The 17,296-nt window shown below is 33.9% G+C and overlaps 1 protein-coding gene across 2 annotated transcripts in view; it reads right to left on the bottom strand.

The window, feature by feature from the left end:
* Nucleotides 1-17,296, bottom strand: part of WASHC4 (WASH complex subunit 4) — a 59,764-nt gene that overhangs the window by 15,536 nt on the left and 26,932 nt on the right. For both annotated transcript variants that reach the window (XM_032416310.1, XM_032416312.1), the window contains exons 16-26: nucleotides 13,216-13,323; nucleotides 12,305-12,451; nucleotides 12,103-12,182; nucleotides 10,804-10,909; nucleotides 10,116-10,232; nucleotides 7,769-7,937; nucleotides 7,345-7,499; nucleotides 5,762-5,836; nucleotides 5,379-5,483; nucleotides 2,813-2,947; nucleotides 1,109-1,217 (exon numbers count right to left, since the gene is read on the bottom strand). In XM_032416310.1, the coding sequence (XP_032272201.1) occupies nucleotides 1,109-1,217; nucleotides 2,813-2,947; nucleotides 5,379-5,483; nucleotides 5,762-5,836; nucleotides 7,345-7,499; nucleotides 7,769-7,937; nucleotides 10,116-10,232; nucleotides 10,804-10,909; nucleotides 12,103-12,182; nucleotides 12,305-12,451; nucleotides 13,216-13,323 (1,306 nt within the window). The remainder of the gene's footprint in view (nucleotides 1-1,108; nucleotides 1,218-2,812; nucleotides 2,948-5,378; nucleotides 5,484-5,761; nucleotides 5,837-7,344; nucleotides 7,500-7,768; nucleotides 7,938-10,115; nucleotides 10,233-10,803; nucleotides 10,910-12,102; nucleotides 12,183-12,304; nucleotides 12,452-13,215; nucleotides 13,324-17,296) is intronic.

The raw sequence follows: 17,296 nt of genomic DNA, 5'->3' as shown, positions 1-17,296 counted from the left end.
AGAAGAGTATTTGGTACAACAGATTCCTGGTAAATGTTTGATAAATGAATGAATCTCAGGAAGTAAAATTTTACCAAATTGTAGTCAATAAGAATTTACTAACTGCTTGGGAGTCTACAACTGTGAAAAATATAAAATACCTTTAGACTTAAATTAAAAAACCCGGTTTAAGTCCTAGCAACACTATTTCTCTGAGTTTCTCTTTTTTCATCTTTAAAATGATGATTACACGCCTCTCACATAGGGTTTTTGTGAGGACATTACCAGAAATAATGTGTGTGGAAAGCTCAAATAAGTACAGCTTTGTTAATCTCTGATTACTAAATGTAGTTCTTGCTTTTAAATATAATATAACACATTTCAGAAGACAAGTTCTACCTGTGAGGCAGGACAACTCAAGAAATTATATACAAATATGGAAGGATATAACACAGAAAATTATAATACTTAACATTTCATCTTTAATTAAACTTATTTGTAAGTAATGTAACTTATTTACTTATATTAATTAACTTTTCACATAAATTATTTTATACCTTTGCACTTAGGCTGTAACTTCAGGGAACTAGTTTGGTTTTTTTTTTTTTTTTTCAAGATTTTATTTATTTGACAGAGAGAGCGAGCATGAGCAGGGGGAGCACAGGCAGAGGGAGAGGGAGAAGCAGGCTCCGTGCTGAGCAGACACCCTGACGCGGGACTCAATCCCAGGACCCTGGGATCACGACCTGAGCCAAAGGCAGCCACTTAACCGACTGAACCACCCAGGCGCCCAGGAAACCAGTTTCTAAAGCCCAAAGCAGTGCCATGAACAGGGTAAGTACCTAATAGTTACCAGCTGACTATTATGAGCAGGATATTTGAGATGAGTTAAATATATTTTTAATTTAATTGAAGAGGTTTTATTTGGTACATATTAGTCCACAGGGTATCAATTATTTCTGTACCAACAGTCTAATCATACTTGAAAAACTTTTGGTAAGAATATTACTCTAGTGGAATAAAATCAATCTCAGGCACTCAGATACTGAGTTATTTATATGAGATATTTAAGGAGAAAGATTCTTGGAATTTGTAGTTTATTTCCCAACTCTTTTATAATAAAACTTACCAATCTGGCTGATGAGTTGCCTGAACTGATCAAGGTAGCTTTGTCCCTCTGGGGTAATTCCAAGTTTTCTGATGCCACGGTTGAATTTTTCTGCTCTTTCAAAAGGATACTAAAGAGATAATTTAAAGACTACCTTTATTAATAAAGACCCCTAAAGCATAAAATGCCTATAAAATCAACCATGCTAATACTACTTGCCTTCCTAATTTTGTCATTGTCCTTAAAAAAACCACTCAAATCTAATAAAATTTATAGCACAAAAACTACCAATGTTCAAGGTCAATATAAATTAAATTTCTTTTTGCCATAGCTAAGGAAAATAATTATTAAAGTCACCAAATTTAAGTTTTCCACCACCATTATTAGTCTCCCAACATCCAACTACTCTATTAGATAGACAAACCAATTCCTCCTAGAAACATTTCTTCAGAGATGTCCAACCAAGTTCCTGCGGGTTGAATAGGTATTATATATATAAACATACTCCTTCCCAAATAATACACATTAGCTGAGCTAAAATTTCTAATTACACCAATAAAAAATGATTTTTCACGTCTCAGCTGATTAAGAGAGTTAGGAAATTACTTTTTATATTAATAGCAAATGGACACAATTCTTACAAACAAGAGAATGATTATTTCTCTGAATATAAATAATTTATTCCAATAAAAAGGAGATAATTAAATTCTCTGATAACTATAATCTATAATTTTATTAGTTATTTTACTAGGAATGTATGCTGCAAATCAAATATAAAACCCACCTAATAATCATGTTGGTTCTCTATCCACACGGCTACAGGCCTCTATACTAGTACCACTTAGATTTCTCTTCATTATTACAAAACTCAGTCCAGAGGGTGAAGGGAAAACAGCATTCTTATAAATTACGGATGGGAATATCAATTGGTACAGTGTTTTTAGGGTGTGTAGCAACACGTATCACAATTTTAAATATTCATATTTTGTGCCCTAGAAATTTCTCTTCAAGCAATTCACCTTTCAGAATTTTAATAGTCTCCAAATTCACAGAGATAAGTATGTAAAGGATGTTACCTGCAGTACTGTTAATAACACTAAAAAATCAGAAAAACCTAAATATCTGTCAGCTGGAGAAGGTTAAATAAGTTGTAGTATACATCTTTACTATCAACTGTTAAAAAGAATGAGGCAGATCTATATGTAGAGAACTGTGATAAGTATACTGTAAAATAATGTGTGTAGTATTACACCATTTTTGTTAGGAAAAAAAGCAGTATATGTAGGTGCAAATAGGTATGTTTATCACACAGACATCTAGAAGCATCACATCAGAATGTTAACAGCAACTGCCTCCAGAGATGGAATTGGGAGGAAGAGAAATGAGGGAGATCATTTAGTTTATGCACTCTATATTGTTTAAATGTTGCAAAGTAAGCATGTTTTGCTTCTGTGTTATTTAAAATAAATAAAGAAAAGTAACACCCGGCTATACTGATCCTTACACTGTGGCCTACAGAGAATGCAAAGAGTAAGATATTATAAGGGGAAATACAAGAAACTTGGGAGGCCAGATCTAGGAGACATTATTGTGAAAAATACCTAAAAAAAAAAAAAAAAAAAATGAAAACTCCACTACAGTGTCTCATAATGAACTTCAGCATAAACATCTGCTATACATTCAACAGTTCAGTCAAACTACCTTAAAAAGAATATGTGAAAATACCTTATGATCATTTTGGTCCTTGACTTCCCTGAAAAACCGAATATCTTTAATCAATCGAGATTTGATATGTTCATCGTACATAAATTGGCTGAATATATAGAACTTCTTTTTCAAAAACTGGTAGGTGAAATTAACCTATAAAATTAAAATACAAAAAACTGGACAGTTAATATAAAAATTAATCTAAAATCAATGTGACTGAATAACAGTTATCTATAAACTCTAATTTATATGAGTTTTCATAAAGTCTAATATTTATAAAGTCTAATTCACACTGGACATAATAAATGAAGTTTTATTGCTCAAGTTTACAGAAATTTCTATAAGCTCCCTTTAAATATTTTAACTACACAAAAGGGAAAAAAGGGAAAAAAAGGAAAATATTTTCCTAATAGAAGAGTTATAGTGAGAATCAAAAAACCAGATTCAACACTCTAGTTTTTAAGTAATAAACCACAATCAGAAGTTTCTGATCCTCCATCTGCAAGACTACTTTTTACTAATCTACATGTCTAGAATGATACTGAAGTAAGAAACATGGTGCTCTTTAACTTTCCTGAAGGAAGACATTCAATTATTTATCCAGGAATATTTTGAGCACCTCTTATGTGCAAGGAACGGTCTATCTGCTCTCATGCTAGACATGGTGCTTGTCATCATGTAGTCTATATTCTAGCAGGAGTGACAGACATTTTAAACAATTATATGTTAAATAAATTATTAAATCTCAACTGCAATAATTCATACAATGAGAAGTGCCAGTGCTTTGAGAATGAATAATAAAAGGCCCTGACCTAGACTCAGAAAACCCTGAAAAAGTTGAATTTGAGCTGAGATTAAAGCCATAATAACGTAGAGGATGGAAGCCCTAGAGGATGAAAGCCCTGTACTAGTCTTCGTCTCCTCCACCCTCAAAAACTACTGTTTTGGCAAATATATGCCATTTTTTTTAACAGTCTTCATTTACCCAGTTTTAGAAATGGGTGCTTTCTCATAACTTTTCTTGTGGCTTAAACACTGCTTTTTCATTTATTATTTTTTAATTTAAATTCAATTAGCGTATAGCGTATTATTAGTTTCAGAGGCAGAGCTCAGTGATTCATCAGTCTTATATAATACCCAGTGCTCCTTACATCATGTGCCCTCCTTAATGTCCATCACCCAGTTACCCCATCCCCCCACCCCCCTCCCCTCCAGCAACCCTCAGTTTGTTTCCTATGGTCAAGCATCTCTTATGGTTTGTCTCCCTCTGATTTCGTCTTGTTTCATTTTTCCCTCCCTTCCCCTATGATCCTCAAACACTGCTTTTTCTTGATCTCCTTACTAGTAGTTGTGTTAGCAGAAATAGTCTCTTCTTTATCCTTCCCACTCTTAATAATGGGTAACTGCCAGTCTCTGATCTTGTCTCTTCTATACTCAGTCATCACCAGACATCAGGAATGTACATTCACTAGTGTGATCAACTGATAAATGACTGTATCCCATGCTAGAGTATAATCACCATGAGAGCACAAACTGTTTTTCTCACCACAGTGCCCAGCACCGTGCCTCAGGTAAAATACACACACAATTATATCTATTACATGAATGAGTGAGTATCTAACAGATGAGGTCAAAGAAGAGTTTATTTATCCTGAAAAGTTCAGACATGACCTCTACCAGGTGACTCCTTATTTTAAGTTATAAACTGTCTCATTTCTATATTGGTAACCACTAAAACAGAACTCCAATCACATCTCCTATCAGCTCAAATACTTTAATGGCTTCCCCACCGAATATTAAAATGATCCCTATGTAATTTCCAGTTACATAACTCCTTCTTATTCCCTTACTTTCAAATATGCTTAATAATAGTTTACTATTTAAGCATTCATACTCTTCCTCAAGGAGAAGTTAAGTGTATCCTGAAAAGCAGGTAAATTCAAAGACTTCTCTTGTCCGCAGAAGAAAAAATAGCATACAAATTCAAGTGAGTCTCTCAAGTGATAGAAGGCCCACTTCTAAAATTCAAAATATTTTTAGAAAATTTCTACTTTTATGGATATCAAATAATTATTAAGTTCCCCCCCCAAAAAAGAGCATGACTGATGTTAAATAAACTGCTATCAATGATTTGCTTGCAAAAGCAACTTTCAAAGAATATCAGACAATCCACACAGATACATATATTTATGTCAATGTGCTCAAATCTCCAATGCTGTTTATAATGATGATCCTGAGATGGTAAGATATTCAAAAATGCCTTTGTATCACTGAGCTTCCATCACATCCAACACAATTTTAGTGCCTTTTTTTTTTTAAGATTTTATTTTTAAGTAATCTCTACAGCCAACATGGGGTTCAAACTCACAACCCCAAGACCAAGAGTCACATGCTCCAGCAACTAAGCCAGCCAGGTGCCCCCCCGACATTTTAATTACACCAACCAGAAGATGGAAACTCAGGTATAATATAAACAAGCAGTAGTATATGTTTACCAGAATATTCTATGAGAAAACTATTTGCCAAACTACCAAATTAAACAGGAGTCTATTACCCACCCAAGCCCCCCCAAAAAAGTTCTTACTGTTGTATTCATGATTCCTGTGCCATGTGTTCGAATTGAATTAGCAATATGCCGAATATTAATAGTGTTCAAATGTTTGTTATTGCTTGTTCGTTCAATAAAAATCTGCAATGAAACAAACTTATGCTAAGTAACAACACAATCCATAGCAACACTGGTCAGTTATACAAAGAAAATTTTACAATCTATTTTATTAAAGATAATTTAATTGGAAAGTCATTCAAGAAGATAATATAATCAAAGCAAAGGAATAAAAAGATGATCTCTAAACAATTATATTCCACTTTATTTCACTAATTTTCACTAATGAGAATCAACTCTGCCTCTCAGACTTCCTACTATACATCCACCCACATTTAAAAAGAATTTTAAAACCTACTCACCTGATTGTTGAGATTATAGAGGTATCGAGACACAAATATATGAATATTTCTCATAATTTCCAAAACATCCAGGCCCTACAAAACAACCCACAAAGTTCTATTATTATTGAAGATAGGCTTGTATCAATATAGTGACTTACTACCAATATTTTTAAATTACTTTAAAAAACAACTATACAAAAGGTATGACCAAAGGCTAAGGAGCCTTCTAACTGCTATAATCAGGACTATCTCCTTCGGGAAACGTGGCTGCTTGTTCTCTTATCCCTTTTGTAAAGACAAGAAGAGTTATGTTTAAAATTTCAGAGATTCATGACTCAATCATTTCCCCACCATTCTTGAGAATATTTGTTTGTCTTCCCAAGATCTTCTGTATATGTTTTACTAAATAAACTAAAGGCCAGATTCTAAAAGGTAGTCAGGATATGTGGTGATATTTATAAAATACATACTGTTTTTCAGGCACTGTGCAAGGTTCTTTATATGTAATTCTCAAAAAAAATGAGGTATTAGTCTTCTAAATTCCACAACTGAGGAAAATGAGTTCTCCAAGGTCAAACAGCTAGGAAAAGGCAGACCTAGGAATTTTTAGAAAATCGAATTCCAAATCCTTATGCTTCTTTAAATTACACTAGACCACCTTTAACATACAAGTTACCTATGAAGAATCCTTCATTCTTCAGTTATTACTCTAATGTCTAATGGCATCATATAAATTGTCCCACAGCTTTTCTAACTAGGGCTCAAAGGAGCATCACAACACCCATTAAAGTTTTTATTATCGTTTTTCTCATGTTTCAACCTAAAAATCTGTTTACTTACTTTTTCTCCTACTAGGTTATAAGTACATGAGCTGAAATTGTTTTTGTTTTGTTTTGTTTTTAATGTCCCAAAACATAGTTCAGTGCCTGGCATCTTTTCAGTAAATACTAAATGTATAAATGAATGAAAGGATATACAAACTGATCCTAGAAATGCAAAAGGATGGAGGAAAAATTATGATCCTCAAATTTTGGAACTGAATAAATGTTTTTTGATAAATACTATTTTTGGTTTTTCTTAGAAAAGATACATGCAAATTAACTGAAAACTTTAACTTTTGCACTCATGAGATACTACCATATTGTAAATTAGCTCACTCAATTAGCAAAGCCAAATGCTTGTAGGCACTCGTCATTTTAAGAATAAATTTATAATCATATATATTTAACCATTTTTTCCTAAGACATTAAAGCCTATGTTATATCTAGGTTTAAAATCCTTAACTGTGATCTTGACTAAACTTTTTACAATTCTGCGCAAGTCACCTCACAATCCCAATGTTTCTGAAACACTGTATCTAAATCTATGTAGATTTCAGATGTTCAACAAAAGGCAGAGTGTAAACAGGAAACCTGTGGTAAATTATTCATAAAGCAAATTAACACCATCTAATTTTTTATTCTTGTCAAGCATGTAGTTTTTACAGCAAATATTTTGAGATATAAACACATGCTAAATAAAGTAAAAAGAAAAAAAAAGACTGCTTAGAGAAACGCTGTTATGCTATAAACACACTATGCTAAAAACACTTTATACTATACCTGTTCCAAAGTCTGACTAGGAAGATGAGCCTCTGTCATAACCAATCCATAACGCTGGGTAGCTAAATTTCTCATTTCGCTGTAAGTGGCCCAGTCATGAAGAGCCACTGTTGTTAGATTGTAGAAAGTCTTGTCTAGGTAGTGAGTTACATAAGCTACAAAAAAATAATTAATAAAAAATTTTTGATTCATGAAAAGTAAAAAAGCAAGAGAAATGAAACTTTTTGCAAACAACTTCTCTTTGAACATTAAATTTCTTCCTTTAAAATAAGGTACCAGGAAAATAAAAATGAAGAAACAAAAACGAATTAAAGAATAAATGAGTAATACAAAAAAACCCTCAAAGTTTTGTTTTTTTGTTCTTTAATAGTTAAGGGCAAACAGATACAGAATATGACTTTAAGAAGGAAAACAGAACACTCACCTCGAATGTCAATGAAACGATTGAAAAATCGAATTGGATTCAAAGAGAAAAAAAGGGCCAGGTCTTTCATGCCAACTTTGAAAGGGTTTCGGTCATCCAGTTTTAAATGAGTGTGCACAGAAAGTCGCAGATCCTTCTCTATTTCCTTGCATAATTTGTCCAGTAAATGCTATGCACAAAGAATTGATATCTTAATTTTTCAAAATGATATTCCAATTGCATTGTTCTTCTAAGGCATCTATGCTTGACCATTAGAGTTTTATAATCAGCGCAATGATGAAAAAATTTGTCAAACTGGTTTAAAAGTCTAAATAAGCTATGGTAAAGTATTTTTATTGGCAAAGTGAAAATTACTTTGTTCTCCATTTTATTTTTTTTAAAGATTTTTTATTTTTAAGTAATCTCTACTCCAAATGTGGGGCTTGAACCCACAACTCCGGGATCAAGAGTCACACACTCCACTGACTGAGCCAGGCAGGCGCCCCTGTTCTCCATTTTAAACCAACGATTTTTTGGGGACGCCTGGGTGGCTCAGTCGGTTAAGCGTCTGCTTTCAGCTCAGGTCATGATCCCTGGGTCCTGGGATCAAGTCCCACATCGGGCTCCTTGCTCAGTGGGGAGCCTGCTTCTTTCTCTGCCTGAAGCTCCCCCTGCTTGTGCTCTCTCTCTGACCAATAAATAAAAATCTTTAAAACAAAATAAACTAAACTGATGATTTTTTGACCAGGGAGCAGTAAGATAAATTCTAAATTTTTATTTTCATTAATACTTAAAACCCTTGAAAAGAACTTCAAAAGCTAATGTCTGATGAGTTCATTACAAGGAACATGAATAAACAATATAAAGTATAACATTTATGGAAACCAGTAACTAAGAAGGAAAGGTCCTGAGAACTAGCAAGAGAAGAAGAAAAATTTTTTTTTTCAAAGATTTATTTATTTGACAGAGAGAGACACAGCGAGAGAGGGAACACAAGCAGGGGGCAGTGGGAGAGGGAGAAGCAGGCTTTCCACCGAGCAGGGAGCCCAATGCGGGGCTCGATCCCAGGACCCCAGGATCATGACCTGAGCCGAAGGCAGATGCGTAACGACTGAGCCACCCAGGCGCCCCAAGAGAAGAAATTTTTTAAAAAGCTTCCTTATGGGGTGCCTGGGTGGCTCAGTCAGTTGGGCATCTGACTCTTGATTTTGGCTTGGGTCATGATCTTGGGGTCATGGGATCAAATGCCATGTTGGGCTCCATGCTCAGCAGGGAGTCTGCTTGAGATCCTCTCTCTCACTTTCCATCTGCCCCTCCCACCAAGCGTGCTCTCTAATAAATAAATAAAATCTTTAAAAAAAAGCTTCCTTATTATAATAATCATTTTTTTAAAAAATCACAAAATTCATTGCACTAAAGGTAATGAAATTAATCATCTTCTCTGGTCTACCATTAAGTTCTAAATACTGGCCAGACATGTATGTTATTATAAAATACATATAAAAATAGTTAATACAAGAAATTATATAAAATTTTTCACAATTTTATCAAACCTGAATATCGTTTATATTGTGAAGTTTACTCATTTTTAATCTCTCCCTCCATATAACATTGCTAGATGAAAATTTAAAGATATCAGTGTTTATAATATGCATTCCATTAAAACAAGAAGGTATATATTACACTGCATTTGAATTATTTGTTACACAAGTAAATCTTTTAAATTTAGAAAATTTAAATAAACAGAAAATTTTAGTCAGTGACACGCCAAATAATTCAATAAAATATCGGTAGTTAAGTTGCAGTAACTGCATTACCATTAGCAGCACTCAATTTTCAAACCAATTTTGCATTTGCAGTCTTCTAAAAAACAGAACTTTAAATTCAAATCTACTATTTATTAAAGTGAAAAAAATTTTCCAAATTCCTAGTCTGAATTTCTATATAAAAAATGGGAATTAGGGGCACCTAGGTGGCTGTCAGTTGAGCATCGACTCTTGATTTTGGCTCTGGTGGTGATCTCAGGGTCTTGAGATTGAACCCTGCCTTGGGCTCCGCACTCAGTGTGGAGTCTGCTTGTCCCTCTCCATCCCCTGCTTGTGTGCTCTCTCTCTCTCTCTCTCTCAAAAAAATACATAAAAAATATTTTTTAAAAAATTAGGAATTAAAGACCAATTTAGCACAATAGTGATAGTATAACTAAAAAGAAATCCTTTGTTCTAGACAGTGATTCATAAATTTATATTATGACATATGAATATGAATATATAACACATATGTAAATGAAAGCCTGCTTCAATCCAGAAAGTTTTTCCAAATATTGAAAAGCTTAAAACATGTATTTGGAATGCAATCTCGAATATATTACCTCATTTAAAATTTCCATAATTTCTTTGTCATAGCAATCCAGAAGTATTTCATAGGACTCTAAATGCCTTGCATGCATCATAGCAGGTACACAGTCCCGTAAAGCACTGAACATGTACTAAGAAGAAAATTAGAATGTTCATGAATTTCAAAAAACCAGAGCTCTAATTAAGAAATATCACAAAGGGAAAAAAAAGGACTCTCACAAAGGTTAATTATCTATCTTTAAAGACAAAATCTCAATTTGAAGAGTGTTTTTAACACGTCTGTCTTACTTTCCTAAATAAGAAGAGCCAGATTTTATTCTCTAAAGCAGATACTTTAAATCAAAAAAAAATTCACATTTACTTATCCTTTCTTGTCTTGAGCATTCAAATACTTATTTCCGTAAGGAAACAGATCTGAGTAACACAGACCTTGCTGACAAGTAAATGTCAGACTACTGTGACATAAACTAAAATCAAGTGAAATGAGAATGATAGGAATATGAGTAAAAAAGTTAATTCATTAACATTAATATCAAATTTAACTAAACTAACTGCTTATTAAATATGCACAGCATTGTAAAAACATTAGCAGTCAATTTTTAAATGATTTATTAAGTCAAATGATTGTATTTAAAACTAATTAGAATGGTTTGTATGGTGACTAAAAATGATGGATTATTTTTTACATTATTCTTCACTTACATGTAATCTGGCTGCATCAACAGCATTTTCATATACATCATCTAAATAAATTGGGAAGACAGCTCGATGCCAGTATAAAAAACAACAGTCACATTGTGTTTGGACTCTACAATGTAAAGTAGTAATTAGTGGTAGCAAAACTCAAGTACCCCTCCACCCCAAAAATAATGAAAGGAACAACATTCTATACCATAATGGTAAGAGCTCAGTCTTACCCATTTTTTATTCCCTGTATCACATAACCCAAAATTAGTACAGAAAAGCCAAAAGATAAGTATTTTTCAGATTGAACAAGGATAACAAAACATTCCAATATCTGATATTGTCAGAATTCTGCATATATGCTTTAGTTCTAAAGCATACTTGAAAAATGATATAACTTTTAAATAGTTAAAATTTTCAATATTATTTGGTATGACTGAACTTATAATACTTGTATCATATGCACCATTTTACCTGTCTCAAAGTTGAAAAACAGAACCTTTTAAAAAAAGTGACAAAAAAAACAAAAACAAAAACAAAATCAGAAACCCAGTTACACTTAACCTGTCTATAATCTTTGCCAAGTGACCGTTTCACACCATTCTGCGGCAAAAAAATGATCATTAAGTATCTTATAATGAAGCAGGCTCACTATTTCTTCCAAAGATAGAAAGTTAAATGCTTCTAACTACAAAAGTCTCAAGTTCTCAGAACAAAAAACAGTAAGTTTTAAATGAGTTAAAACGTTAAAGTTTCAAACATTAAGCTTTAAATGAAAACTGTGCTGTAACCTTAATTCACCTGGGAATTAAAATTCAGAAGACCCATTTTCCCTTCAAGAAACGTATTACTTCCTCAATAAAAAGAAAATAATAAAGTCACAAGGAGCTTCCAAAAACTAATTCATTTAAGTGAATTCCAATTCATGTATCAAAATAAAATTACAGAATGTGACATGGGACATGACTCTCTAAGTCTCTCACAAATAGATGAAACCTTGTTTTAAAGCAGCAATTTTAAAAGTCCACTATGCTAGTGGACAATGACAGTAAACCCAATAGGCATCAGGGTCTAGCAGATGCTCTAGGGGTGGTATCACATTCTCATGGGAGTTCTTCCAGAAGCCACCTCCTTACTGTAGAAGCAAAACTAAAGAAATATGATCCCTAGTCACAGTCTCATTTTGGTCATGCTAAAGGAGTGACAAGGAGGAACTAATGGTCTATCTAGGTTGTATTTCTTCTCTTGCTATGCTAAACAGAAAATTGATGTTTCTATTACCTTACCTTTTGAGTATCATTACATATCCCTACTTACCTTTCTCTAAGCTCACTGATAAGATCCAGCTTTTTCATGACTACTTGCAGTGGAAAGAGTTCTTCATCTTTAAATGTTTTCTTTCAGGAAGGGGAAAGGATGACAGAGAAGTTGCAAAGTAAGGACAGATTTCTTAGGTCAATAACAAGTAAAATGTGAAATCTCAGATCTCATTCTCCCTCCATAATAGCAATACACTTACCATTTGTGTGCCAACACTTAGTGCCAAAGAAACAATAAGTCGTCGTTGCCTTGTGCTTGGTCCATTTAGAGTGTTTTCAGCCAAAACTAGAGCAGAGAGCACATCAAGACGCTGTTCGCTATATTTTTTGTCAGAAATTACTCTTTTCTAAAAGATAAAAGGAGAAAAAACAAGAAATAACAGTTTCATTCTTGAATCAATAACAAAAGACTCAAAAGAAAAACTTCAGGGTAATCTTTTCCACGATTCAATTTAAGAGAGCTTAGACAAATGCTTTCCCTGTTCAGCTTTTTCTGATGTTATGTGCTTTACCTCTATAACATTACCATTGAATGCTGTCAAGGACAGCAAATGTATTAAGCATGTTTTTAAATTTCCATATTAGGCTTTTTGAGAGGCAGTTCAAGATAACAGCAGAGGCCACATTCTAAAATTTCTATATTAATTTAATAAGGACATTATTTCTTTAAAGAAGAGGTATATTTTAAAACTATACACAATGTCATTTTTTAAAAAAGATTTTATTTATTTACTTGAGAGAGAGAGAGAGCACAAGCAGGGTAAGCAGTAGAGGGAGAGGGAGAAGTAGACTCCCCGCTGAAGCCCAATGCAGGGCTCGATCCCAGGACCCTGGGATCATGACTTGAGCCGAAGACAGACACTTAACAGACTGAGCCACAAAATGTAATTTTTTAATAGAGGAGTGTTAATGTATTCCATGCTGCAAGTTCAGAGTTAAGATAACCCTGATCGCTCTAAATAACAATCATAAAATACCATGGAGAAAAAGGACCAAGAATTATTACACTTGAAGGTATGGAGTAAACAGACTAAACTAAAAAAACACATATAAAACAAAAGGAGAGCAAACTGAAAAGATAATTATGCTGAATACATAATAAACTTCATACCTTTGCCACAGAAATAGAATTAAGAGCCTGATGTTGAAGGTGCTGTGTTATATGTGAGACTGAATCAGCCACAACCATGCTTCTTCTGTAGAACATATGCTCTATTGCCTAAAAAGAACCACAAGTAATGTTGTGAAAATCAACTTAAAACTTTTAGGCAAATTATAGACTATCTTGAGGACCTTGGGTTAGGTAAGGAATTTGTAAATGAGATCCAAAAGCACTGTGATATAGGATAAGATTGGTAAATTCAACTACATTAAAATTTAAGAATTTCTGTTCATCAAAAGCCACTATTAAAAAAATAAAAAAGCAAGCCAAAGTATGAGAAAAGATTTGCCATACACAAGGGTTTAGTACTCAGAAAAAAAAAAAAAAGGAACATTTTTAATGGCAAATAATTTAATAGATAAAACTGAACAAAAGAACTCATTTTTCACAAAAGAAAAAACACAGTTAATAAACACTTTAAAAAGACACCATCGCCAACAATCAGGGAAATAAACACTACAAATAAAATCATTTACCTCCCACCAAAAAAAGAAAAAGCCAGATAATACCAATGTTGGCCAGTTAGGGAACCATGGGAAGTCTAGTCCATTGGGGAGGTATGTAAATTGACTGACAGAACAATGGTAGGAAACAATTTGGCATCCTCTTGAAAAGCTGAACATGTACAGAATACACAACCCAGCAATCCACCAGTAGACACGTAACACCTCAGAAAAACTCTTGCGCGATTACACCAAGAAACATGCAAGAACAGCAACTTTGTTTATAATGTAATACAACTGGAAACCTCTCAAAGGTCCATCCACAGGAAAGCAACACAGCAATGAAAATGAATGAAGGACAGCTATTCATCCCAACATGTTCAAATACAAAATTCTGAGTTTAAAAAAAAAGCAAGTAAAAAATACATGAAGTATTACTTCATTAATATAAACTTCAAGAACATATATAACTAAACAATGAATGGTTTATAGATTCATCCATATCCAGTAAACTAAAAAGAAAAACGAGGGAATGGTAAGCGTAAAATTCAAGACAATGGTTTCCTCTGAGGGAACGGGATAAGATGTAATCACAGAGGGACAGGGTGTTTGTGAAAATATTAGTATTTCTTAAATGGGATGGTGTGTTTTTAAGTGTCTATTATTTTTTAAAATTATGTTTATTAAATATGTATGCATAAATACACATATACATACATTTTTATTGACAGTTCATAATAAATATAATAATATATCTTAAAGAAAAAAAGGCCAAAAATCCCCCCAAATTTTTATTTCCTAAGCAAATCTAAAGGCATTAGCAGAAATTAGCTAGAAAATTTTTAATTTCAATTTTTACAAAAGGTTAAGTGGGTTTTCCTGCCCACAAGGGGTTTTATTTATTTATATAGAGTATGCTAAGAAACATTTTGTATTTCCAGAAGTATTCAAATCACAACACTGCAGCACTTTCTCTGAATTACAAAATAATTAGCCTCATGTTGACTAGCCTCATGTAAATTTGAACACTATAAAATGGATGTCTTTTTTTTTTTTTTTTTTAGTATAGTTGATACACAATTAGTTTCAGGTATATAACCTAGCAATTTGACAAGTTTATACATTATGCTATGCTCACCACAAGTGCAGCTACCAATGTCCCATTACGTTTCTATCTCAGTATCACTGACTGTATTCCTTATGCTGCGCCTTTCATTCCCATGACTTACTCATTCCATAACTGGAAGCCTGCACCGCCCTCTCCCCTTCACCCATTTTACCCAACCCTCCACAGCCCCCACCCCGCCAGCAAGCATCAGTTTCCTGTATTTATAGGTCTGATTCTGATTTTTGTTTATTCATTTGTTGTTGTTTTTACATTCCACTTATGAATGGAATTATATGGTATTTATCTTTCCATCTGACTTATTTCACTTAGCATAATGCTCTCTAGGTCCATCTATGTTGTCTCAAATGGCACAATCTCATCCTGTTTTATGGCTGTGTATGTTCTATTACATATATAACAACATTTTCTTTATCCATTTGTCTACTAATGGACACTTAGGTTGTTTCCATACCTTGGCTATTGTAAATAACGCTGCAATAAACACAGGGGGGGGCATATTATCTTTTCGAATTAGTGTTTTCAGTTTCTTTGGGTAAATATCCAGTTGTGGAATTACTAGATCATGTGGTATTTATATTTTTAACTTTTTGAGGAATCTCCATACTATTTTCCACAGTGGCTGTACCAATTTACATCCCCACCAACAATGCATGAGGGTTCCTTTTTCTCCACATCCTCACCAACACTTGTTATTTCTTGTCATTCTGATATTAGCCATTCTAACTGGTGTAAGGGGATATCTCGTTGTTTTGATTTGCATTTTCCTGACGAGTGATGTTGAAGATCTTTTCAAGTGTCTGTCGGCCATCTGTACGTTTTCTTTGGAGAAATGTCTCCTCAGGTCCTCTGCCCATGTTTTAATTGGATTTTTTTTTTTTTTTTTGGTGTTGAGTTGTTTAAGTTCTTTATATATTTTGGATATTAACCCCTTATTGGATGTATCATTTGCAAATATCTTCAACCATTCAGTCAGTTGTTTTTCTGTTTTGTTGATGGTTTCCTTTGCTGTGCAAAAGCTTTTTATTTTGATATAGTACCAATAGTTTATTTTTGCTTTTGTGTCCCCTGCCTTCGGAGACCTATCTAGAAAAATGTTATGGCTGATGTCAGAGAAATTACTGCCTGTACTCTCTTCTAGGATTTTTACGGTTTCAGGTCTCATATTTAGGTCTTTAATCCAGTTTGAGTTTATTTTTGTGTATGACATCAGAAAGTGGTCCAGTTTCGTTCTTTACATGTAGCTGTCCCATTTTCCCAGCACCATTTATTAAAGAGACTGTTTCCCCACTGTATATTCTTGCCTCTTTTGTCATAATTGACCATATAATTGTGGGTTTATTTCTGGGGTCCCCATTTTGTTGCACTGATCTATGTGTCAATTTTTGTGCCAGATCATACTCTTTTATAATTCAGGCAACATGCTTAAAACTTCCATGAGTAAAACTTTACTAATACCTAAGCTAACCTTTTCATTTTCCTTCTTCTCTCTCTCACCATATGCTAATTTTTAAAATTTTATTTTATTATGTTATGTCACCATACAATACATCATTTGTTTTTGATGTAGTGATCCATGATTCATTGTTTTCATATAACACCCAGTGCTCCATGCAGTACATGCCCTCCTTAATACCCACCACCAGGCTAACCCACCCCCCGCACCCCCCTCCCCTCTAAAACCCTGTTTGTTTCTCGGAGTCCATAGTCTCTCATGGTTCATCTCCCACTCTGATATCCACCCCCCCTTCATTTTTCCCTTCCTTCTCCTAATGTCCTCCATGCTATTCCTTATGTTCCACAAATAAGTGAAACCATATGATAACTGACTTTCTCTGCTTGACTTAGTTCACTTAGCATAATCTCCTCCAATCCCATCCATGTTGATGTAAAAGTTGGGTATTCATGCTTTCTGATGGCTGACTAATATTCCATTGTATATATGGACCACATCTTCTTTATCCATTCATCTGTTGGAAGGGCATCTCGGCTCTTTCCACAGGTTGGCTATTGTGGACATTGCTGCTATGAACATTGGGGTACATATGGCCCTTCTTTTCACTACATCTGTGTCTTTGGGGTAAATACCCAGTAGTGCAATTGCTGGGTCATAGGGTAGCTCTATTTTTAATTTTTTGAGGCACTTCCACATTGTTTTCCAAAGTTGCTGTACCAATCTGTATTCCCACCAAAATGTAAGAGGGTTCCCCTTTCTCCACAACCTCTCCAACATTTGTTGTCTCTTGCCTTGTCAGTTTTTGCCATTCTAACTGGTATAAGGTGGTATCTCAATGTGGTTTTGATTTGAATTTCCCTGATGGCTAAACTCGACCATTCTCTAACACCATACACAAAGATAAACTCAAAATGGATGAAAGACCTCAATGTGAGACAGGAATCCATCAAAATCCTAGAGGAGAACATAGGCAGTAACCTCTTCGACATCGGCCACAGCAACTTC

This window comes from Phoca vitulina, unplaced genomic scaffold (genome assembly GCF_004348235.1).
Source record: "Phoca vitulina isolate PV1807 unplaced genomic scaffold, GSC_HSeal_1.0 scaffold19, whole genome shotgun sequence".
Taxonomy (NCBI): domain Eukaryota; kingdom Metazoa; phylum Chordata; class Mammalia; order Carnivora; family Phocidae; genus Phoca; species Phoca vitulina.
The sequence above is the reverse complement of the archived record's forward strand: the minus strand, read 5'-3'. Positions and strand labels throughout refer to the sequence as shown.